General features: G+C 31.7%; 1 protein-coding gene across 4 annotated transcripts; it reads left to right on the forward strand.

The window, feature by feature from the left end:
• The first annotated feature begins 17 nt into the window (after window positions 1-17).
• On the forward strand, window positions 18-24,669 carry LOC148612748 (monocarboxylate transporter 14-like). 4 transcript variants are annotated; one of them, XM_088594454.1, is made up of 8 exons: window positions 18-196; window positions 2,663-2,863; window positions 4,497-4,616; window positions 7,680-7,796; window positions 8,809-8,952; window positions 13,001-13,268; window positions 16,290-17,008; window positions 18,417-24,669. In XM_088594454.1, the coding sequence occupies exons 2-8, from the start codon at window positions 2,731-2,733 to the stop codon at window positions 18,548-18,550; spliced, it is 1,635 nt and encodes a 544-aa protein (XP_088450580.1). In that variant the 5' UTR covers window positions 18-196; window positions 2,663-2,730; the 3' UTR covers window positions 18,551-24,669. The 4 variants fall into 4 exon arrangements, with proteins under 4 accessions (XP_088450580.1, XP_088450578.1, XP_088450579.1 ...); XM_088594452.1 differs by having other exon boundaries at window positions 2,679-2,863; XM_088594453.1 differs by having other exon boundaries at window positions 2,708-2,863.
• The last annotated feature ends 1,583 nt before the right edge of the window (window positions 24,670-26,252 follow it).

The raw sequence follows: 26,252 nt of genomic DNA on the forward strand, positions 1-26,252 counted from the left end.
GGTCATTATGTAGACTGGTTCCCGATCGCAATATTCAGTATGTTTCACATATAAATATAACCTCGTGAGAGAGTAGTGCTAGTAGCTGATACCTGGAACGTAGTCCCATGAACCAGGATAGTCATTATGTAGATCGACGCAACCACAATAATGTCTTTATAGATTGCGTTTTGGCAGGTTATTAAAGAAATTAAAAGTAAGTTACGAATAATTAAGAATCAAGCTATAAATTATATTAAATGGGACATCCCGATTGAGTCATTAAGGTCTTTGAAAGAATCATGTGATGGCTGCATGCTTCCTAATTATATAGAATGTCAGTTGTACTGATACGACTTTAGCCAATACGCTATGCCTATGATGGACGGAGCTCAATGTCTGCCCTCAAACTGTTTTGTTAAAGCATGTTAAATTGTTGTGTATGGTTCACTTCCATGTTACTAAAAGATAAGCTTCATTCAGTGAGGCAAAGCAACTTGGTAATGTATTAGGTTGAATAAGGTAACCCTGGCATGCAACATGCTGTGGTCATCAGACCATGATATGGTAAACCGGAGCGCAAACAATAGTTGTGCAACATGTTGGAAAAGATGCCACGTTCCTCTCACATTTAAGAACTCAGCTGTGATATTTGACAAGAGTAGGAACCTTGGCTCCACTACATGACTAATGAGGCAAAATCGCACAACCCAACCCACCTCTCCATATTACTAATGGCAATCGAAATTTATTAATCTTGCTATCTTTGTGTTACATCCCATTTCTCATTTCATCATCATTTAATGTTTATTTTATCATCCATTTTATGTTCTTTGCCCAATATACAATGTAGATTGAAACATTGCTGCTTGGGTATTAAGTAGCACTCTAGATAAGGAACATGCAAAATGTGATTCATGGATGAAAAGCCAACATAATTTTATTTTTGATATTTTGTTTGAAATGTCACAGTGAACAGAAATAAACATGTGGTTTTTCATATAACCTGTGCTCTTAGGAGATAAAAATTATATAGAATGCACTGTAGATTTCAAAATTAAGGGAGATAACTCTGTAAATGGCACTCAAATACAATAGAATCTACTGTATTTTCAATGTCGATTATCTCCTAAGAGCATGCAGATTTGAATGAATAATTACACATTACATAGTATAGACCCATAAAACAACTTAATTACAAAAATAAAAATATGTAACCTTTTTTGGGGTGTATCACATTTTTCAGATTTTGCATGATTCTTACAAAGACAGCTACTTAAACACCAACAATCAGTCAATCAATCATTCAGTGAGGAGAATGTGTGAGACTTTGTTCTGGGAAAGCTAAATACATTTCTACACAGCCAATGATTTCCAAATCATTATTGAATAAATAAATATAAAATCGTATCCATTGACGTTTTAAGACAAAACAGGATCTCTGCACTTGTGCAGTTGTCTACTCTCATATCAACAAATTTTAACACTTTTGTCAAAATATTTTTAGCCATTCATAGTTCTGGTCTTACATTCTACATATACAGATGTCGATCCATCCATATTATTTTTTGGTTATTTTTTGGTTGTCTTTTTTGTATAAGTTCACCTGGATAAGGCCATGTGAGCTATTGCCATCACTTGACATTTTTTTTTATAGTTAATGCCACTGACAGGCAAAAATGAACCATGTGAGTGATTAAGGCTCTTGGGAGCCTCTATTTTTTTTGTTACTTACCTTTCATCAACTTGCTGCTAGCCTGTCATCAAGTTAAAATTGCTAGTTGCCAAACTGTAGTTGAGGAATGGCAAATTTCTTTTTCAGGATCTTTTATTTTAATTCAATTTATTGGTACTGAAAATTTCTTATGATTTTCTTAAGTGGATCTCAAAACTTGACAACTCTGACAGTACTGGTATGTGTTCTCAATTTGTTTTGTTTTCTATATATAAGAAATTTGGAACTTAAAATTTTCTGTGACCATTTTAAAAGACTGAAATGGATATGAAAATATAGAAAAAAATAATCAGAATATAGGTATGAACACTGAGGGTTGTGTAATACTTTAGTATTTTTAAATGTAATTATATATTGAAGATTTTAAACTATAAAAGTAGAACAATTAATTTTTTTTCACACATTTGAAAAATAAATTGTCTTATTCTTTGCCATTAGCTTTTTTTGCTTGTGCAGGCGTAGATTGCTACCTGATTCAGTTGAATGATAGATAATCCTATAATTTTGTGATTACAATTGTCATAAAATTTATAAAAATAAAAATGCCTGTTAGCAAAGAATTTTTTGGACAAAAGCTTGAAAATATTTGGATACCAGAAAAGTAAAGTACCGTGAAATTACTTTAATTCATGGATACCAATTTCAGTGGATTAGGGAAGAAACACAAATGCGTGGATTCTTGAATTCGTGGTGTTGGGGTTTTCTATACAAACATCGAAGGGAATCTTATTTTTGTTGGGAACCAAATTTCGTGGTTTGGCCTACCCACGAAAACCATGAAAATTGGTACCCCACGAACAATCATACTTTCACAGTATCATATTACATGTATATAAGTTAGATGACATTTCCTGCCTCCTTTGAGATATCATCCTAACTTCAAGTGCACTTTATTAATAAAGATGAAAAATTAAATTTTACAAAGAACTTTAAAAATTTTTATTACAGATTTGAAATTTTTTAGATCAATGGTTGATTTTGAATATAATTTAGACAGATGATAATTCCATGACATAATGACCAGTACTGTGGTTTCAATGGACAGTGGCCAACAGGCGACTTCTGAGAAATCAATTGGTTGTGGGGTGAAATTTACTGATGCTGATGATGATGTTAGCGAATCAAGCAAACTGTTCACAGAAGGATTAGGTTGGTTTATTTATATGTACATATAAATTAATTTGAGATAAATACTGTAATCTGATTGGTTAAAATAATTTTGTTATATCTCAGTGGATAAAAGAAATATTAACATGCCCCTATTCAGTTAAATTCAGAGCTACTTTTCTCATGTTTAAAGATAAAAATATGTTTTAAAATTAATTAATAAGAATTGGCTATGATAAAAATTTTGTCTATTGAAAAATAACCTAAATTTTCTATGTGCATATTGTTTATTGCACGAAGTGCAACAAACAAAGTATATAGTATGAAATAGACAAAATTTTTTTTTATTGCCAATTCTTAAATGTATCAGTTTCAACTTATTCAATTTAATAAAAATAGACCTACAAGTTGTAACTTTCACCCAATGTATGTAGAATCTAAAAACACTTTATTCTACTAACTGATTTGAAGACGTCTTCAAAATCCTTGGATTTTCATTTTAGATAATCCTTTCAAAATCATGGATACTGAAATCTGATTGGCTGCATGATTAGAAAGCTCATCTGAACAGAAAGTAGAATGGATTGTTACATGCAGTGGCTGAATAAAATGTTCAGGGGGTCTGATTTTAATTACTTAGGCCACATAATAAAAACCTCTATTTACTGCCAACCCTAGACTTTTTTTCTGCCTAAATGAAAAAAAAATTAAATTTCTGTTTTTTTTAACTCTGCTATTACTTGGTTCAGTCATCATTGTAACAGGAGGAATAAAGTTTTGAAACACAAAATTTGAGTTTATATTGAGATTAAAGAGGGTATTAATTAATGAAAATGGCAGTCATTTAACATGTGGAGTGATTTCATAAAAAAAGAATGAAAAAAGTCCCCTACCTACAAACCTTGTTTTTCTCTATTAGGTGACTGGAACCACACATAATTTTTATTTGGTCTTGGATATCAACTTATTATATACTATATTAAATATGAATGTCCAAAGGTTGTATACTGCATCTTATAGTTGTCATTATTAACTATTTAAGATATGTGTTGATTGTACATATAAATTAGAAACTCTTTCATGGATTTGTTTAATAGTTCTGTTTGTTAGAGATGCAAGAGTAATCAAGGGAACCAAGATTCTAGTGGAAATCAAAAGAATGTATTCCAGGGGCAAAGACCAGACATGTAAAACAGCAAAGAACATAAAATAACCAAAATAATACATACAGAGTAACAAAAGTAAATGAGCACCTCAAACTCCACTAAAAACTGGAAGCATGGACCAGGTGCACCGGTAGGGTAAGGGTCCTCTGCTTTTCTAGAAACACCTGCTGAGTTGCTCATAAAAAGTCAAGTCTGGTGTAAACGAAAGAGGAAAGGAAAACTATGACACATTGAACAAATCAGTTTTCATGGTATAGTGGGACAATAAAGAATAAAATTTATGGTTCTGTCCCTAAAATGTAATTATTACCATTTATTATCCCGCTTGCATTTAAGTTTTTTGAGGAATATATGAAAATTAATTTCTCTTTCTGCCTGTGCCCCTGTTCCTTATCAGTGCAAATTCATTTCGATAAAAAAAACATAAGATGGATCAGCATCTCATTTTTATTGAGACATCAATCCCGTTTTAGCTGTTATATAAAGAAGTTAATCTTTAATTGGTTTAGATGCTGACATGATCACCAATGAGTCTGAAGTACAGATTGAAATGAAGAAATTTGAGGCACCAGATGGGGGATTTGGATGGATCATTGTTTTCAGCAGCTTTATGGTCCATTTTATTTTTGGTAAGTCCTGCAATTAAAGCAAAATTTGCAGAGTATCTCATTCCAACTTATATGTATATGCTAGTGTCATAATTCAAGCTTCATACAAGATAAAAATGTACAGGTCTCTGAAATATCATACAAGTGTGTTCTACACAGCCAAATGTGTCACATATGATAATCATATGGTGCTTGATTCATATGATAATTATATGGAAATTATATGATGATCATATGATAATTTACATATGATAGTCCTATGATTATCATATGATTCTCATATGTCAATTTTGGCCTGAAAACATGTGATAAACATATGTTTGTGAAAGAAGTTATGATTATCATATCATTATCATGCAATAATCATATAATTAAAACTGAAACATATGATAAGGATATGATGCTTATTTCATGTTATTGCCATATGTTGCAAACCATATGATTCTCATGTGTGGCACATTTGAGTGTGTATGTATGTTTAAAGGTAAGTTTACATGAATTGATCGGTTAGCGTTGAATATTAACCAGTTCCCGATTCAGGCACAGGGGCTCGTTACAAGACTATATAGGTCATATACATTAGCAGGGCCTTGATATCTATAAATATTCATTGCAATTTGTTATAATATGGTTTTCATTCTGGCCCCTGGTCAATATCATAAGCGACCCAAAGATCACTAAAATGTACCTCTTTTAAAAATATACATATGTCTATGTGTTTTTTAGCTAGTTTGAGAAAGGGAAGTTTACATTCAAAGATGAACTGATTGATTAGCATTGAATTTATGTAATATTTCCCAGTTTACGATGCAAACACAGGGCCTTGTTACAATGGACTATATAGTTCATATACATTATCAGGACCCCGATATCTGTATATAGCCATTGCCAGTTGTTTAATCTAATTCCTGGTAACCAGTTGCTTTGATTGAATACATTCACGTCATCATGGTTACAAAAGAGTAATCATATCAAGGGAAACCAATATTCTAGCAGAAGTCACCTGATTTTAGAGCATATCACATTCGTGCCATTTCCGATGTCGAAAGTAAGCCAAAAATCAATGGCAGAGAATATTTGACGATTATTAACTTTGAAGACTTCAGTCTTTGATTTTAAAATTTTGCACAAATGTTTAGTACTATACAGTTTAAATTCAACTGATAGCAAAATCCAAAATTTAGTTTTCAAATTAGGCCATTTTGAACATTTTGTCTTCCCCTTTTTTTGCTCACCAAGGCTAAAAGGCTATATAAACTTTTGTCATCTCTTGGCATCTGTAGTAATCTTTGTCATGGCTGTTGTTGTCTCTTGTCCATTTTTAAGTTTTCTTTAAAAATCTTCTCTGAAACCACTGAATAGAATTTCATAGAACTTGGTGAAAATCATCCTTGGCATGTTCTAAAAATAGATCATAGGGGTATCTCCATGTATTTTTGTTTATATCTCTAAAATCATTACAGATAGAAGAAATCTGAGACATCCTGGGCTCTTTAATGGTTTGAAAAATTCATCTGTCAGAAAAATCTGTTCACACCTTTTGGAGTTATGTGCACAGAAAATGTCATTTTAACCATTTTCCCATTTTTTAAATTGTTTTTATTATAATTTTTATTTTTTTTTTTTACGATAATCAGCCCATGGTTACATGTTATATGCAGACATAGTGTACAAAAATGTACAATAATACTATTATGATATGCAAACAAATATATTCTAGCTGATTGGTATGCACTAATTTATAATACCAAAAAAAACTGGGCTTACAATTAAAGTATTGCAGTATGTAACAAACATCATGGTAGGACTCTGTAACAATATACATACATGTGTGCACTTTAAAGTAATTTTCTGTGTGACCAAGAGTGCTGACCTACATGTATACCAATAATTGAATGAAAATAGGGTTTGAAATGATAAAAAAAAATTGATGGAACTGAAAAGTGAAAAAGTGGAGGAGTATTCTCCTACATGTACATCAACATTACTGAGTTTTATCTTGTTTCATTATCATGATAAAGTTTGTGTTCTATTTATACATATTGACATGATAAAGGTGAAAGCTTGCCATTTCTTATAAATTTAATCTTGTTTTTTTTTCATATCTAATGGCAGTTGACTTCACTGTATTATACAAGTACCTTACTGTAGTTTTTACTACTTTGTCTACCCCAGACTTGACTTTTTATGAGCAACTCGGCGGGTGTTTCTAGAAAAGCAGAGGACACTTACCCTACCGGTGCACGTGGTCCATGCTCCCAGTTTTTAGTGGAGTCCGAGTTGCTCATTTACTTTTGTTACTTTGTATGTATGATTTTAGTTACTTTATGTTCTTTGTTGTGTATGTCTGTTTTCCATGTCTGGTCTTTGTCCCTGGATTACATTCTTTTGATTACCGCTATAACCTTGGTTCCCTTGATTACTCTTTCAATGAAAGTTGTTTCTTAAAACAGTTAGAATTATATCTGTATTATTTAATCTTCTGTAATACCAGATTATATACACTATTAATAATTCATCATGTAATGTTTTCAAATAGTATAAAAGATAAGATTTTGGAAGTAAAAAAGCAATATTGTGCTTTAGTTTATAACTATAATAATCAAAATTAGAAAATGAGAGCCTACATTTATGTATCAACCATCAGTTATTTTTTTAGATTTTCTATGTTTTTGCATGTTGTTAACAAAACAGTAGCTGATTGAGGATTAATGTAGATTGTAAAAATAACAATTATGTAAAGATCTATAATTGTTGCAAATTTGGGAAACATCTGTTGATCGCATTTTTTAATGTTTTTTTGGCACTTTTAGCCTGATATTCAGTCAACTTAAATAGAATGATGATTAATGTTCATAGCAAAAATGATCAGTATCTGACATGATATATATAATTCACCTGGTGCACCCTCCTTCCATCTTGCAAGAGATATTTTCATTTTTTGTCTACCATTAAAATGTGGAAATTAGTACACCATGAAAATAAATATGTTTACAATAGTCTTTTAAGATAGGTTATTGCTGAATACTGGTAGTCGCTAAGATAGATTTGACTGTATGTATCTGAATGGAGCTATCATTACAGGTGGCATTGAGCGGTCAGGAGGACTGTTATATCTTCAGTTTAGAGAGAGGTACAACCAATCAGCTACAGCCTCTGCTTGGCTATTAGCAGTGGCCTCTGGTATCAGGTTGATGTTAGGTGAGTTCTTAGAGAGGGAATAAATCTCAACTACAGCCTCAGCCTTGCTATTAACAGTGGCCTCTGGTGTCATGTTGATGTTAGGTGAGTTCAGAGAGAGGTATAAAAATCAATTACAGCCTCTGCCTGGCTATTAGCTGGGGCCTATGGTGTTATGTTGATGTTAGGTGAGTTCTTAGAGAGGGAATAAATATCAGCTACAGCCTCAGCCTTGCTATTAGCAGTGGCCTCTGGTGTCATGTTGATGCTAGGTGAGTTTACAAAGAGCTATAGCTTCAGTCATCAATTTGCAATGATTTCTGATTTCAAGTTGTTGATAGGGGCTTTGAGTGGCTTATATGTAAAAACTGCAACAGAAAATTTCCATAAAAAAACATGACATAAGGGTAGATATAATTTGGCTTAAATACAAGTCTTTGTAAGAATCAGGCACAATGGCTATAGAAAATCTGAAAATGCAAGTCAAAGGCCACTTATCAACATACATGTATCTGACAAAATATCTTCTGTGATTCTCCACTCAAGGAAGTCTTGTCAATTTGAAATAACCATTATTTGATCTCTGCATCATAGGTTATGTACAGAATTTTAGAAAATTGAGGTTATTGACAAAGTTATCTGCCCTTTGAATGTTGCATCATAGTGCATTTTTATGAAATTATAACTCATTTAACTAAAATTATATGGATAATCTTTCCTTGCTTCCTTGCTTCAAATTACACTGTCAAAGAGGTTGATTATTTCATACTATATTTCACATGCTGCCTGATTTTTACACAGACCCAACTTATTTATTTTCTTTTTGTGAAAAACAGCTGTTAAATGTTCTTTTGTGCGGACTTGAGAATTAATGAATGTGTAAATTAGAACTGAAACATGTCTCAACCAAATCCTGAGTATATACGTGATTGAAATCATTTTTCTGGTTTGAGTTTTGTGAAAAGATCAATTTTAGACAATTCTTTACTCTACCTCTAAATTTCTTTTTATTTACCAAAAATTTGTTTTTTAGGTCCTATTGTCAGTGCCATAAGTGAGAGATTTTCCTGCCGGACTGCAGTAATGTGGGGAGGTTTTGTCACCTGTGTTTCCATGGTAATCTCAGGTTTCTCTCCCAGCCTCTATTATCTTTTCCTCAGCTTTGGACTGCTTGGAGGTAACTTTTACACAAGCAGTATAACAGACAACCTGTTTTATGATGCTTTCTGATACATAAAATAACAATAACTAAAACAAACCCTGAATAAACCTAAATCTTGTCTCAGTCTGCACTTTTTGAATCCTTTCATATCAGATTAAATGCATTTTAAAACTTGGTTTGAATTGAGACTTTTCATTTGATTTAGACATGTTTAACTGTATATATATTCATATGTTCAGTGTTCTAAGAACTTTGAAAATTGTAACTTTCCACAGAAAAGTTCCACATGAAAATCAGCTTTTCATTTATCATAATCTGCTTTCCAAGCTTAAAATATATAAAAATTTCTTTAATTTCTACTTTCCAAGGGAAAGTAACAATTGAAAAATAACTTTCTCTGACTCAAATTTCACTTGCCTTGGGTGAAGGAGAGTGGAATCCTAGAACACTGTATGTTCAGTGCATTACAAATTTAATTCTATCTGAAAGAATATTTTCTATTTTTTTGTTTTTACTATTGGGAAATTTCAAATCATGCCATTCAGTCAGAAATATAGAAAATGTTATGCCCTGTCTGAAAATATGCATCATTTTCGAAAAGTACTGTGACAGTATTATATCGGAAACAAGATTGTTATAATCTAATTGAAATGAGACCTATCAACTGTTCCATTCAGTCACTGCATGTACAATCTAACAGCTCTATTCTACCTTTTGTTCAAATGACCTTTCTGATCAACCAATCAGAACTCGTCTGTCATGATTTTGACAACATTATTTAAAGGGGAAAACCCGAGGATTCTGAAACGATCATCTGAACAGAAAGTAGAATGACATGTTGTTATTTTGGCACTGCAAACCAACTTGTTTTTGTGGATATTTATTTTTTGCATTGCAAGATATTGAATAGAATTTGTTTCTATTTATTTTTTTGACCAACGCTCTATTGTCATGTTTTCAATAATAAAGGGACCTGTGCACAGTGATTTATTATTGCAATTTCTTGCTAAATAAATTTCTCACAAAAAGAAGTTGATTCACACTATTCTAAAGTTCATTTAGCTCTGTTAGGTAATGAATATTCTTAGAAAAAGTCACCACTTTTAATTTTTTTAAGGACATAATTTGCACATTAGTGTAAATTGGGCTTCCCATTTGCTAACATGAGGTAAACCACTATAGTTTATGGGAGCATCTTCAAAATTTTGTTGCATTTAATTTAAAGTTACAGTTTGTTCCATAATTATAGTTTTTTTTTTAATTAGTATTCTTTGTAGAAAACTTAAGACTCATTCAAAAATTATGTGCATTTTGCTTGTTAGAATATCATAGACTTTGCCAAATCATGTGCTTTTTGCTTTTTGGAACTTTTGCTTGTTAGAACATTATAGACCTCATCAAATCATGTGCTTTTGTGCATTTTATAACATGACAGACCTGGCCAAATCATGTGCTGTTTTGCTTTTTAGAACTTTTGCTAGAACATTACAGACCTCATCCAGTCATGTGCTTTTGTCCTTTTTAGAACATGACAGCCCTCACCAAAGTGTGTGCTTTTTACTTGTTAGAACATTACAGCCCTCACCTAGTTTTCATGATATGAAGTGGTTCCTCCCTGAATTGGCATGTTATGCATATTTTACAACTTAATACACAGGATCCCTGTTCATTGCATAACCTGTAGCTTTTTGTTTGAAAACATCATACAATTACAAGGTAACAGAAATTATCATTTGAAGGAAATTTCAATGTAGAACTGCATTCTAGTTAGATAAATCCTTCTCTAAATATATATTTAGATGCCTATATCTGTGTACAGTCAAAGTATAGTAAAACCTGTCTAAACTGAACAATTTCAACCGTCAAAAGGGGGTTTGGTTTAGACAGGTTTCAGTGTGACAGAAAACATTTTGTTGCAGTAACATATTTCTTACAAAAAATTTTGGATTTTCATCAGCAGTATGTAGTTGTTTTATCCTTTTTATATGTTTTTAGGTCAATTTTAAAATTATGCAAATGAAGAGGGATTATTCGTATGACATTTTTATGTATAGAGATTCTATGCAATTAAGAGGGTGTGGAAACTATCATATACTAGTACAGTATATGATTTTTAAAATGAAGGTGGAAATTAATCAGATTTTTTATTCAGACAAAAGTAAATTGTTTAAATTTTTGATAAATTACTAGAATATGGGCACTGGTTTAAGCTATAAATAGCCTTGCAGCAATTTCAATGAAACTTTGATGAATTGTTTAATATTTAGGTATTGCCATCACTTGTGTCATTGTTGTCGTCGTCCATCATTGTTAACAATTTTTAAAAACTCTTCTCCTCTAACACTACTTGACCAACTGGAACCAAACTTGGTTTTAATGTTTCTTGGGGAATCCTGCATAGAATTGATGTGGGGATTTCTGATTCATCGAAAAACATGGCTGGCGTTACTAAAAATAGAACAGGGATCAGATATTTGTTTTTTGCATATATCTCAAAAATCATTAGGTTTAGCCAAATTCTGAAAATGGGGTAAAAGTGTTCAGCATGGTGGGATGGATCGATATGTTGTCAAATTTTCTTTTTAATCTGATGAGCCTTGTCGGAGTAATTGCCCTATTTCGATGTTTTTTTTTTATTTTTAATGTAATTTCTTTCAAAAATTTTTCCTCTGACACTACTTGACCAATTGGAACCAAACATGGTATGTATTAATATTCCTTGGGGTATCCTGCATGAAACAGTGGAGGGGATTTTTGATCCATCTAAAAACTTGGCTGCTGTTACTAAAAGTAAAGCATAGGGGTCAATCAGACGTTTTTCTCATATATCTCCATAACTGTTAGATTTAGCCAAATTCTTTCAATTGTTGAAATGATCTTTATGATAAGGCCTACAAAAGATTGTGGGGATCAAAGTTTTTGGATGAAGAGTTAGAGTTATTCCCCTTGAAAGGCAAAAAACTTTTTTTTTTTTGGCAGTTTTCAGTCAATATTTGAAAACTATTAAAGATAAAATGAAACTTTCAGTTGATGAAATGATCCTTATGATAAGTCCTACCAAATTCTTCTTTGAATGAAAATGTCAGACAACTCCTTGTTAGAGTTATTGCTCTTGAAAGCAAATATTTAACTAGGTTAAGGATTCGGGCTCCTGGGAGCCTCTTGTTTTGTTGTAAGCTTCCTTTCAATTTCTTTTTCTTTCTGATTTTATGATTTAGAGTTGTAGGACTTTCTTTGTGAAAAAGGAAATTTCACAGGTTTCAGGTTAACTCAGTGATGGTTGTTCCTATATTCATGAAACTTCGGAAAATAGTTTTTTACTATTGAGTTTACAGTAGTTACCTCTTCAATTGTTATGAATTTCTAATTTTCATTTTTCCAGTTTTTGAATTTAATTCATAGAGGGGGAGGGGGGGGTTTCCATGATTGTATAATAACTTCGAAATGCTTCAAGCTTATTCCATTAAACTTTGTTGAATTGTTTTGGCTTTTTTTTTGTCATGTAAGCTTATGTTTGATTTTTATACATCTTGTGTCAAATATTTAATCACAATCAAATTCAGAGCTGTATCATGTTTGAATTTTGTGTACAAATTTACATACGAGACAGTCAGTCAGGTAAATCAATTTTCCACACTTTTTTCTGCCATGCTTGCTGATGTATATATATTTGCTAGGTAACAGATCAAGTTCGAATTTGTTCAGGTCACTTGATTTTTTATTAGAACCTGTATAGGTCCTTGGACTTTGAAAATTGATGTGGACTCGGTTTTACACTTTTTTCATTAACAAATTATGCACAAGGTCAGATCGAATTTAAGGGAAAATACTTGCTAAATGCAAGTTGAAATTCAATTTTGTTAGTAGAAATTATTTCCACTTACTAAAATTTGCTAGTGGAATTCTATATGTCATTTAAGTCCAGAAATAACCCAAAAAACTTCAATTTTAGTGAGTGTAAATTTTCAGTACTTGCTAAATTTAGCTAGTAGAAAAAATTTAGAAATTCAATCCCTGGAGGTCAGCATTCTGTTCTCATTAACAGTACAAGTATTTATTTCAGGTATAGGAAGAGCTTTAGCTTATTGTCCTGCTGTAGTAATTGTGGGTTACTACTTCCATAAAAAGCGTGGGAAGGCTGTCGGCATAGCAACATCAGGCGTTGGATTTGGAACCTTTGTTATCCCACTGGTTATAGAACTTGTGTTTAAAGAGTACTTGTTCACTGGTGCTTTCCTTATCATTGGGGGTATAGTTTTTAATTTGTCAGTTTCTGGCAGTTTAATGAGACCACTGTCAGTTTACAGGAAGATACAAGATATTGAGAAAAGGTGAGCATTTTATGGTTGTGTCATCATATGGTGCTGTTGTAGTTGTCAACCGTAGACATTAGGTTTTTGTGTGATAACTTAAATATTCAAGTAAAAATTCAAGTAAAAACATATGATATTGTTCTAAAATATTATATAGGTTAAGATTTGAATTATGTATGAGTAAGTGACCGAAAAGGGACCAAAACAAGCGTTTTCTTAAAGTCTGGACGGTTAGTTGACATAATAATTATATTAATCTGTTTAAAGTTGTACCACTTGGTGTCATACCACTGTAAGAAGACTGGGATTTATTTATAAGGAGTTATAAGTTTACCCATATTAGGAATTAGAAGCCTAAAAAGGGCTAGAAACAAGTTTTACTTATGTCAAGCTGATAACTTGAGTATAAAGGAATGGATCTTTTTAAAATTTTACTGTTAAGTGCAATTCACCCAAAGGAAGGTTGTAATTGATTTATATTATGACTAGAGCTATTTAGGAACTAAGACCCAAAAAGGGGCCTCTTATATTCTGGTTAAATTCTTATTCTCCATTAAATGTCTAGTTGCAATCCAATTTTTAAGTTGTAACAAGCTTATAATTTGTGTCAATACTTGCCCCAACTGTTCCAGGTGGGACTTTTGTGGTTACAAGATTATCATATGAATCAAGCAAGACATGGTTACCATGGGTGGCACTAATGGCTGCTTACAATATTTGATTTCGTGAGATTTGAATTCTTTGAAGCCAAGTCAGAAAAAAGATTGCCAGCAAACTTCACTATAGTACTATTGATGGTTCTCAGTTATTGATTTCTAGCATAGCTTGATACATGTATTTATCATTCATTTATCATACACTATATGCTTGAATGAGGTAGAAATTAAAGGTACCAAAGATTTTTACATTCAGTTGGTCTATTCATTTGCCACTGTTATTGTCTTGATCGATCATCTACCATATATAACCTGGCAAGTGTTCAGAGTTCACGAAAATCGCCGGTCCTGCCAGTCCTGACAGGTAAAATTTGGGTAGGACCAGCATTTCAACCTCTTGTGCTGGTCCCATGACTGACAAAGGTTAAAAAAATTTTGTGAAGTCTGATTACATGGGACCAGCAAATTTTCAGTTGGACTGACAAAACGTTTGCCTTTGTCAGTCCTATGTCAGACAGCAGACAAAAAGTTTTCTTGAACTCTGAGTGTTCACTTCAAGAAAAAAAAAACGAACATTATCACTACATGGTTAATCATGAGTTTACTAATAGAGAAGTCATAAGCGAAATAGATTTTACAATCCTTAGAAATCATATACCACTTGTTATCATCTCTTATTATTTTTAAAATGTTAAGTACTTCTCCATCTAAGAATCAGGCAAAATGTGTATAAGGTGTAGCACATGAAGGAAAAAAAAACAGATTTTATTGCATTAACCAAGTGTTTATACTCGATAACATCCAGAAATAACCATCAAAGTGTTTGTAAAATTTGCCTTTTTAAGATATCAATAGGTCAAATTTAGTTGAAATGCACTATTGAATAATGGCCTGAAAATTTTCCCACACTTTTTCCTTATATAAGCAGTCAAACAATATCTATGTCACAGATGCTTCAGGATAAATTTGAATAGCTTTGCAGTTGTTTTGTAGATGTATTGATAATATTTATGGCAAAAAAGAACAAATTGAGAAATATGATGTGCCACTCATTGCCTGATTCTTACACAGAATAATACTTAACTAAAACGATAAACTCGTTGGAGGCTTGTTGATTTTTGCCTAATATGAAATGACATTAGTTCATACAATTTTCACCGATGTGAGTTCCATGCCTGCCCGGCATGGGCCAACAACATGTAATCAACTTGTGGCTGAAAAGTTACATTTTCACTAAAGAGACAAGCTTCCTATTTTTTAGCCATGTGAGATTTCCTTTGGGTGAGATAAAACAAGTGTTTTTTTACATTACATTAAAACATTTGAGGTTGCACTATACAAATGGGATTGAGGTGCACTGTTTTGTTCTCAAAATTGACCCAGTCTAATTTTGTAAAACATAGAAATAAAAGGTGGAACTTGGTGGAAATATTGACTGTGGGTAGTAGAGCATTCATACATAAACAGATGCAATACTTGTGATGGTAAAAAGGTGTAAAATGCATGCCTTAAGCTATCGGGAAAGATTCAGGTCCTCACCGGATTGGGTTCTTTCCCCTGCACCAACCGGCTGTTTTTCAAAAATGCAAAATATCGCACGAACTTTAAGAATTAAAATTATGAACAAATGAGTAGAAAAAGGTACACTTTTATTTGTTTTTTTTTTACAATAATACCATGCCCGCTTACTTTTTCTGGCAGTTTTAAAGTGCCTGATCTTTCTTTTCATGGATCTCCATAATGTACGGTTTTGAAAAATGTATATTTCTTACAGGTAAAGTTTTGATTTGCTTGTTTAAGTGTCGCAATATCGCTTTATTTCCACAAATTGTCATAAAGTTATCTGCAGTGACCTATCTACATAGTGGAACCTTATGACATCCTGGAAATTTAAAGGAATTCTCTTCAAGCATGGCTTTCTGTATTGGCATATTAATAATGTTATCAATTTCAAAGATGAGAAAAAAGAATCAAATACTGCAGAAAATGCAAAACTAAGAAATCTGAGACACTCTCTCAGTGTTCTAGGATTCCTATTTCCTGTTACCAGGGGCAAACTTTGGGTCAGGGAAAGTTAGGTACTTAGTTACACTTTCTCGTGGCAATTTGAAAACTTCATATGCTGTAAGGATTTGTTTTGTTAGGAAAGCAGCCATTGACTGTGGGAAAGTTGATTTTATATGGATTTTTCCCGAGGAAACCTCATTTTCTGAAAAATCCTAGAACACTGTCTCTGAGAGAACTCGAAATCTTATTCTTGGATGTCTGAGATTTTTCTGTCATGTACTAATAGTGGTGTGAGATTCTTTTTCATGATAAGAATTTTTCCTCTTTTATTACAGCTTTTTTTTAATCTAATTTGGACATTATGTTTATATTTCAGGAAAAAAGAAGGACTTTTATCACCTCCATCAAAAACAAAAACAGGAGTTGTCCAGGAGCTTGAGCATGTAAAACGAAATGACAATTTTTTATATGATAGTGTAGATTTTACCATACCAGTGCTGAAGGAAAATGCTACTCTTCAGAAAAACAGTTCATTTAGTAACATGAAAAGAAGACTGTCTTCTTTTGTAACATTTACAAAGTTTAGGCAGTCAAAAGGTAAAGAAACGAAGAAAAAGAAATTATTTGAATTTTCTCTACTGAAAGATTTTAGGTTTGCCTGTTTTTGTGTTGCTATTCTGCTGTTTACAATTGCATTTCAAGCTGCCTTTACTTTTCTACCGGCTTACATCAAACAAATAGGTGGAAGTGATACAAAAGCTGCATTTTCTATTGTCATCGCAGGAGTTATGGATGGAGTTGGTCGAATTACATCTGGAATTATTTTAGACTTTAAAAGAATGAAGCCATACCGACTTAACATTTATAACTATGTGATGTTTTTTGTTGGTGCTGTCTCATTCATAATTCCAAATCTAACAGAATTTCTACCGCTTGCAATAGTATGTGGAATATATGGATTCTTAATAGGACTTATTATATCTCAGAAGTCGGTTGTGATAGTGGATTTATTAGGACCGGAAAAACTTAACTTTTCCTTTGGAATTATGATCCTGTTTCAGGGTATTGGAATGTTCACTGGGCCTACTATAGGAGGTATGTTTCGATTGGTTAAATACAATTTCCACTAAACTTAAGAGTTACAGTGGAATCTGACTAAACAAAACCACTTTTGGACTTGAGAATTTGTCCAGTAAACCAAGTGTTTGAAGTTTACCTAGGTTCTAAATACATTTAAAATTAATATGAAGAAACCTAAAAAGTGTCTGCTTTTAATAACTATTTTGCCAGATTTATTTTGGACTTGACATGATTATGAATCAGATTAGTATTCAGTGATTTTGTTGTTACCCTTTAATATTTATAAAGGCTTTAGGTTTATTCAGGGTTGGATGAAAAACAATCATGAATGGCGATAATTATGTGACTTCTGACAATAAACCATCTGATGGGAATCAAAGCGATTTCCGGTTGATAACCTTAAAAGTACTTCCAAGAAATCTGGTGGATGGATATTAAAATGTATCAAATTGATTACTTCGTATAAAATTCAAATACATATACAGAAGTTTGAAATATATTTTATTAATACCTTTGATATCCATATATGGATTCCATGTGATTGGCTACATTTAAAACTAAAAATAGGTTGTCAAGATTACACATTGAGAAACACGATGAAAACAAAATGAAACCAAACAAAAAAAAAGGAGAAAACGAAATTGAAATTGAAATTTTGAATAATCAGTCTTGTGTGGATGTGTAGTTATAGTAGTGATGATAGTGCTGATCCCATCATAAATAATTAATCTTTTTGGAAATACTGAAAGAAGAAATTACCATCAGCGGATTATAAAGTTTTTAAAATACCTATAAATATCTCATGACTTCCGAGGTTCATAGGTATACAATTCTTAATATATACTTCTTAATTGGTCATTAATTGTAAAAAATAAAAAAATTGTTCTTTCCATATAAACTAGAAAAAATAAAATATACAATTAACATTATTCTGAGGTCAGAATGGAATCAAAGGCTCGGTCTGAGGAGAAATTTTATAAACCTCTATCTATCCGGCCATCTGTCCATCATGTACCAGTACTATTGTACAATAACTCCAAAATAGCTTCCAGAAACTTTGGTGAATTGTATATATATTTTATGATGTAAGTTCCCTTCCCATTTTATTTATTACCAATTTCATCTTTCCTAGCAATGGGAATTTATTGAAAAAAAAGGGTGATTTTCTTCCACAATTTTTACAAAACTTTGTTGAAATGTATTTAATATTTCATGATGTATTGAAAATATTACACAAAAGGAATTGTAATGCATAATATTCATTTACTGACATGGCAGCAAAGAAGGATGCTTCTGCAGTACATAATTTTTTCATTTCAGTTTTGTGACTTTAAACACTGCAAGGCAAACAATGGATGGGTGTATCATGTAGTTTTGTCCCTATTTTCATTGTCATTTGGTAATGGTTTGCTGTGTTTTTTAGGTCTACTGAAGGATATAAATGGAACGTATGATGCCAGCTTTTACTTCGGAGGAAGTGCCATGTTCCTAGGTGCTGTTATATTGATTATCTCAAACACATATTATTATATTCAACAGAAGAAGATAAATCAGTGAAAAATCTGAACATATTTACAAAGAGGCTTGTCTTTGTTTTTCTTTGGGGTTACTGTAAGTAGATCCAAGACCTGAATATTTGAAACTCTCAGAATATACCATTTATTTGGAACTTTTAAATATGTTGTACTGTAAATTTGGATATTTTGGTTTTAGTTTTATTATGGATTATTTGACGCCTCTTCTAAAAGTGCCAAAATTAAACACACCAAAATCTAACATATGAGAGTATTTCGACTGCCAATATATTGGTAGATTCTCATTGCTGAGCGAACAACAAACAATGTAGAAACATATGCTTTTTGTAATTACCTAAAATGTCTCCAAAAAACCTTATAAAAAAGATTGTAAATGTATTCATTATCATTATTTATTTAATTCAGAAAAAAAATGAAGAAAGTAATCTGTCATTGGTAGAATTAATTCAATAATTAATAATTATTATAATTAATTGGTACTAATTAATCTAATTAGAATTAGATGGATTGTTTTCACACTGTGAAAGGCCAAAATAAAATGCACAAAATTTAAACATGCATGTTTTGTAAGAAAACCACCAAAATATCCCATTTTACGGTAATCTGTTTTTGTCAATCACATACAGTGAGTCCTGCCTAAAACGACCTCTATTTTATTTTAAAATTGGTTCAGATTAGACAGGTGTTTGGTTTACCAAGGTTTAAAAACCACTTAAATTGATATAAAAGTACTTTAAAAAGTGTCTGGTTCTGACAGGTTTTCAAATTATTCAGGCTCCAGTTTAGACAGGTTTTACTGTATATTCTGTTTACTAAACAGACAGAATCAACACTTTTTGAGAACCCTAGGCTCAGTTGAGATGTAAAGCCATAGGTCAGGCCAATGAAAATAATAAACTTTATAAATAACAGAAGGTCACAAATCTAATATAGTATATAGAAATGTCTCATTCATGGGCCTCATCCCCTTTATGCTTTGAATTGTTGTTAAGGAGATAGTGTTGTTGAGATTTTTTTCTAGGGATAGGAGTTATAGATTATTTTTATGGATGCCCTTGCTAGTTCATTTAAGTGTCAGTCTCTGTAAGAATCATCCAGTGGGTGAAACATTGTATGAAAAAAAAACATCATTTTGATAATGTAATTTGACTATTTGCACCATCAGAATCAAGGAAAAAAGACAATACTTTCCATATTATGTTGGTGCATTGAGTTATAGTTTCATTGAAATGTACTGTAAATGAACATTTCAAGGGCAGACAACTCTCTCAAACACCTCATTTTTCTAACATTCTATTGACAATTTCTGAGCAAATCCAGTGATGCAGAGATTAAATATTGTTATTTTCATGTAGAGATAGTATCCTTGAGTGATATTAAATTGTCAGATCGGTGGGTTTTTGACATGCATGTTTCTGATATTTCCCATTTTGCCTGATTCCTACAAACATTTACACTTAAGACTGTCCAAGCTTAATTGTATAAAACAGATCTATGTAATTTATATTGGTATATATTTTTATGATCTTATTGGTTACATGTGATCTAAATACTGTTACAATTGTTGTGATGTTCCTACAGTTATCGTATTAGTCAGTAAGCTTTCTTACCAAGACATATTTATATACATACCATGTCATATATTTTATATACAACAGGATTTCTGGGATGTAAATAGAAGGAAGTGAAGCAAGAATATTTTAGGGGGTAGACTTTGTGAAAAAGTCAAGATTTCATGCAAAAAGAACTTTTTTTTCCATTTTAAGGTGGGATAGGGGGCCTTTCCTTGGATCCCTGCCAGATACAGTGGTCGATTTTGAGGAGAGTGGAAAAATGTGCTTTAGCACATACATAATTTTTTGCAACAAATCTTGATTTTTCACTAATAATACCCAAAGACATATCTTGTCTGAGGATTTATGCCTTATGACATAAGACACGATTCAGGAATTTCAGAAGTTTTTTTCAGGAGCCTTTAGGCACCTTGGCCAGTATTTGAGGCTTTTTCTAAAAATTATCATTGTTCTTCAAGAGCATTCTTACAAAAAAATGATTTTGAATATAGTAGAACACCACTCTGAATTAATCGATGTGTACAACAGATTATTGTCTAGTCATGTTTAATCCTTGCCTATAAACAAAACTGATTACTTTAACAAAAAGTTGTATAAGTAACACGTATGGTAAGCAATGATGTTGCAACAGGAAATAGCACTATGACATCATATCTTGACATTCATGGTAAGCAATGATGTTACAACAGGAAATAGCACTATGACATCATATCTTGACATTCATGGTAAGCAATGATGTTACAACAGGAAATAACACTGTGACATCATATTTTTACATGTACAACTTTTTTGTTAAATTGACTATAGGGTCTAATAAGTATATTTATTTATACAGTTGTTTTTTTTGTTTTGTTTTGTTTTTATTTTTCTGTTGACTTTTGATAGGTGGAATGACTATTATATGCAATTATTTAGTGTGTTTTCATGATTAAGGTTATTTCTTTGTAGACCAAAAAATATAACAGGCATTCCTTAAATATTGTAATATTTCTTTCCCAAACTCTGGTATACCAAGTATTTTTATCTTTATTTAAGTTTTATGAATATAAAAAAATACTGTACTAGAATAGCCCTTTTTCATATTTACTGAATGCAAGCCATTTTAGCAAGGGATGTAACCCACAAACACAGGACACCCTGGTTGTAATTGTTAACATTTTTCATGGAAACTGAAACTATTTTCACTGTGTTAAATATCTGAATAGTTTGAAATAAGTCAATTACAGGTAAACAAGTACCAAACACGCTTGAATAAATCAAATTTTGATTTTAAAGTCTGTTGCTGTCCATTGCTGCAACTGGACAGGTAAACCAGTCAGTCTGGTTAGAAAGTTATTTCCCTTTGCCTAAAATTTATTAAATAGGAAATCTAAGTTAGAATTATGAAAATTCTGTTTTTTGATATTTTTTCCATTTCATGAAATTATTTTGGTGATGACTTAGCTAGCTTTATTCATCAATGTAAAAGCTTAACATAAAATGTGTATAATGTTTTTGAAGAAAAAATACATTTTCTTGCTTTTTTATACTTAATTTTCCTTAAACTGATAGATTAATGAGATAACAATTTAAAAAAATCATTTGGAGCAAATTCTAGAGTATATCAGAGAAAAATGTTGAGTGTGAATTGGAGTATTATCAACTGTGTACAAGTGAAATTGACAAAATATACATAAACTGCAGTGAATGAATATGTTCATGTGGGGGATATATTAATATTTTTTTATTATATACATATTATAATTAGGTTATAGTATTTAGTTTAGTGCTATTCTTTCAACAAATAGCATCCTATTATTTTCAAATTTAGCTTAATTTGCAAAACTAATTATTTTGATTTTATTTTTAAGTGTAACTTCTAAATTGCTTGATGGCTTTTGATGAAACTTAATATTAAGATTAGGTTTTTAATGCAGATGTTCATGAAGAAAGATACTTTTTGTCAGAACATCTTACTTTTGTATGTAGGATTTATTAATTTTGTACAAAAATAAAGAAATTTTAGCCTGTAACCCCCCTTTTTCCTCTTGATCTGTCTTGTCCACATTATTTATAGTTTTATTCCTGTTTCTATATATTGAGCTGTATTTTAATGTTTTTCATCCATTTCATTCCAACCTTCAATCTTTTCCAACATCAATATTTCATTAATGTTCATAAAACAAACAGAAGTAAAAGAAAATAAGCCATAATCATTTTTATTATAGTTTTGGCAATATCAAACCTTCTCAAGGGAGATAACTACCATGAAACATTCCATTCCAAGAATATTTATCTGTAGTGAAAATTTCTCTGTAGTTTAGATTATTATAACACAATCTAACTCACCGTAATCACCAAAAAAATTCCAAGTAGGCCTTTTATACATGGTCTCAGAAATGGATGAAACTTTATAGTTATGCGTAGTACCACTCTCATAGAAACTTTACATGCAAGGTTTATGGCTTATATTTTTGGTTGCTATGGTAACCAATGTAGCCATTCTAAGCACAAAAAAAATTGCTGACATTTTTTCAATCCATTGAATTCTTGCATGAATTGTTTATGCAGGGTAAATATTCATTAATGTTGTTTTCTTGTGCAGAAATGCCATTTATTTCATAATTTGCTTTCATTTTTATTTTCAAGCCTGGAACATGGTATCAAGTATTTTCTAGTCTATTTGATTGACCAGTGTACCATTGATGTTGACAATAAACTTAAGTGCTTACCTATTGTTAGATTTATTTAGAAAACAAAAATGTTCCCAAAAAATTATATAGAAAGAGGACACAAATATTGCAAATGATTTATCCATTAAAAATGGAAGCCAATATATTGCAAAATATTACTTAAATGAATCATTTACTCATTAAGTTTGCAGACACCTAGTTTATGTAAAGGCATTTAACAGTTTACAAAAAATTTACATTTGATAAAGAGGACGTCCATGTAAAAACCAGGCAGTGGGTGGCACATGACAAATTTTGTTCTGAAAAAATTTTCATCTATTTCATACTACAAATGCATCTTTTCTCAAAGTTGAATGTTGGTTTTGGATTAACTTGAATGAGAAAAGAGTAGTAAATTACATAGAAAGCATTGTAATTTATTGAAAAAGGGGGATAACTCTTTTTAATTTGAGCAAAATTTGGTTGCCATGTTTAGGAAAGTTTAAAATCATTTTCTGAGCCATCCATTTATAATGCAAAACAAACTTTATAATTTTTGACTTAAATATGTTTACAGGTATATACATTACATTGGCACAAAAAATTCAGTGGGATGAAATTTACCATGTGCCACAGGATCTGCCTGATTTTTACATGGACGTCCTCTTAAATCTTAAAATGAGACGTAACCCAAATATTATATTTGTCTCAGTACTGTGTTCATTTAGTTTTTCTAAGAATTACTTGTAAAAGTTTTCTTATACATTGGTTTTCAGAAAGGATTTACCTCTCCATTTTTAGCTCACCTGGCCAGAGGCCAGGTTAACTATTTCCATCACTTGGCAGCCATCATCATCGTCAACAATTTTTCAAAACTCTTCTCTTCTGACACTACTTGACCTATTGGAACCTATGTTTCTTGGGGTATCCTGCATAGAACTGTTGTTGGGATTTTTGATCCATCAAAAAACATGGCTGTCATTACTAAAAATAGAATGTAGGGGTCAGACAGTAGTTTTTCGCATATATCTCCAAAAGCATTAGGTTTAGCCAAATTCTGACTACAACGAAGTGTTTAACATGAGGAGATCTATCTGTGTTTCATTTTTCGATTTAATCTGTTAAGCCATGTTGAAGTTTGACATTTTTTTGGTTTTTTTAATGTTATTTCTTTCCAAAATCTTTTCCAACACTACATGACCAATTGGAACCAAACTTGGTATGAATGTTCATTGGGGTATCTTGCTTAGAACAGGTGTGGGGATTTTTTATCTTGATCTGTTGAAAAACATGGCTGCTGTTACTAAAAATTGAACATTGGGGTCAGACAGTAGTTCGTATTTTTGCATATTATGTCTCCAAAACCATTAGGTTTAGCCAAATATAAGGCCTTCAAAAGTATTGAAGGGATCAAAGTTGTCAGATGATTCTTTGTAAGAGTTATTGCCCTTTTTTTACAGTTTTCACCCAATATCTTGAAATGATTATTATGATAAGTCCTACCAAGGTTTGCTTTAGTCAAAGTTGTTGGACAACTCCTTGTTAAATTTATTGCCATTGAAAGCCAAAATTTAACCAGGTGAGAGATACAGGCTCCTGGTAGCCTCTTGTTTCTGTACTTTTACCCTCTTCATTATAAAATTGAATATTATTTTGCTCATTAATTTATATTGATGGAAACTAATTGCATGCAGTGTAGTAAATAAAGAATTGAATTAACAGATCAGATATGAAGAGATCGAAGTTGGATATGAAGAAATCTGAATTGGGTATGAAGAGGGACAAAGTATGTTAAGTCTTTCCCTCAAACACCTGTGTTTTCTAAAAGAAATCCATTGTTACTTATTTGAATCAAGTGGAAAATTATTGGTTTTTCTTGTAATATAAATAATTGCAATAAATTTTAGTTTCTCACATTTTGTGTTGTCTTATTTGATTCCAATTTAGTGTGTTAATCTTACATAGTGTTTATACACAATGACAGCATTCATACAAGAAAACTTTGAAAGAGTATATGGGCTGATTCAGAGATTTTGGAGGGAGCTACGGGGTATTATTAAATCTCAGGCCACCTTTCCCATTTTGATTTGGTACTGGAGTGGTAAAATTAAGAAAAGAGGGCACTCTAGGCCATCATAACAAATTTCATAGATTCTCATCCAAATTTTTTTTTGTAAATTAGGGGTGGGCAGGCAGGCAAATTGTATGTTTTATTTTTTTTTAAGTGAAAAATGCTGTTAATTGGAAAGAAATTAATCAAATTTGAGAAAATAAATGATTTTTTTTTTCAGGGAGGAAGAAAAATTGAGTTTGGAGGGGATGAGAATTTATTATATTTTTTTTTATTTTGGCAATAACTTGCTTCACAAGAAATGGAAAGGGGCATTTTGAGTAGAACGGTTGTTTTGCCAAATATTGTGTTGTGTTATTTTTTCTTTCGATAACCATTTCGTTGTGGTAAAATAAACAAAAGAAATTCAATAAAAGAAATTATGACTGTAATATTTTTAAGTCACCTGGCCTAAGGCCATGAGAGCTATTGCCATCACTTGGCATCCGTCATTGTCCGTCGTTATTTACAATTTTTTTCAAAACTCTTCTCCTCTGACACTACTTGACCAATTAAAACCAAACTTGGTACAGATGTTCCTTGGGGTACCCTGCATAGAACTGATGTGGGGAGTATTGATCCGTCGAAAAACATGGCTGTCATTACTAAAAGTAGAACATAGGGGTCAGACAGTAGTTTTTTGCATATATCTACAAACCATTAGGTCCAGCTAAATTCTGAAATGGATAAAAGTGTTCAGCATAATGAGATCTATCTGGGGTCAAACTTTCGTTTTAATCCATTAAGGTCTCACTAACCACTTCCAGGTCAAATGGCCACCCCCCTATGTAGTACCAAAAACACACTGAACCTAGACATATGCATTGTAAGTGCATTATTTGTGTGTATTGTGATTAAAAGTAGTCAAAATAAAGCTGAGAATGTGTACTTTAAAATCATATATGTAATTAACTACAAAAGTGTATGAATATTGTTTACATGTGTGAGTAATTTGCCTCCATGCTGTCAGTTAGCAGAACAGGTAAAAATGTGGATTTTCAGTATTATTTATTCAAGTAAATTTTGTGAAGAATTTCTACTATCATCGTACCATTAGCATAATGATTTTGGAAGCCTTATTTTCCAAGCTTCGCAATGGTATGCAGCTTTAAGATGTCATTTGTCCTGGGAATTCACAGTGAGACTTTGAAAATTACTTTTTTAACATGTAAAGTAATGGAAACGTTAGAAGTGGTTAGTGAGACCATAAATTAAATTATGGCATATTTCAGAGAAATGCATAATTTGGGGAAAATTGCCTTTCCTGGTCATTATTTCCATTTTCCCATAAAATCAGTATAGTGATACTGGTAATCTGGCTATATTTTAAGAGGTGCATTGTGCAAGGTATTTTAAAAAACAACATAGCAACAAGATTTTTATCAGTAA

Source organism: Perna viridis, chromosome 7, assembly GCF_037379345.1.
Source record: "Perna viridis isolate PV_CMFRI_1.1 ecotype Kerala chromosome 7, ASM3737934v1, whole genome shotgun sequence".
NCBI classification, from domain to species: domain Eukaryota; kingdom Metazoa; phylum Mollusca; class Bivalvia; order Mytilida; family Mytilidae; genus Perna; species Perna viridis.

What these genes read in the sequence shown, in the direction of transcription:
- LOC148612748 (XM_088594454.1), top strand. Translation starts at nt 2,731, where the DNA reads ATGACCAGTACTGTGGTTTCAATGGACAGTGGCCAACAGGCGACTTCT. An exon ending in CAGCTTTGGACTGCTTGGAG is followed by an intron (nt 8,953 to 13,000) that starts GTAACTTTTACA and finishes TATTTATTTCAG; the next exon opens with GTATAGGAAGAGCTTTAGCT. An exon ending in CACTGGGCCTACTATAGGAG is followed by an intron (nt 17,009 to 18,416) that starts GTATGTTTCGAT and finishes TGTGTTTTTTAG; the next exon opens with GTCTACTGAAGGATATAAAT.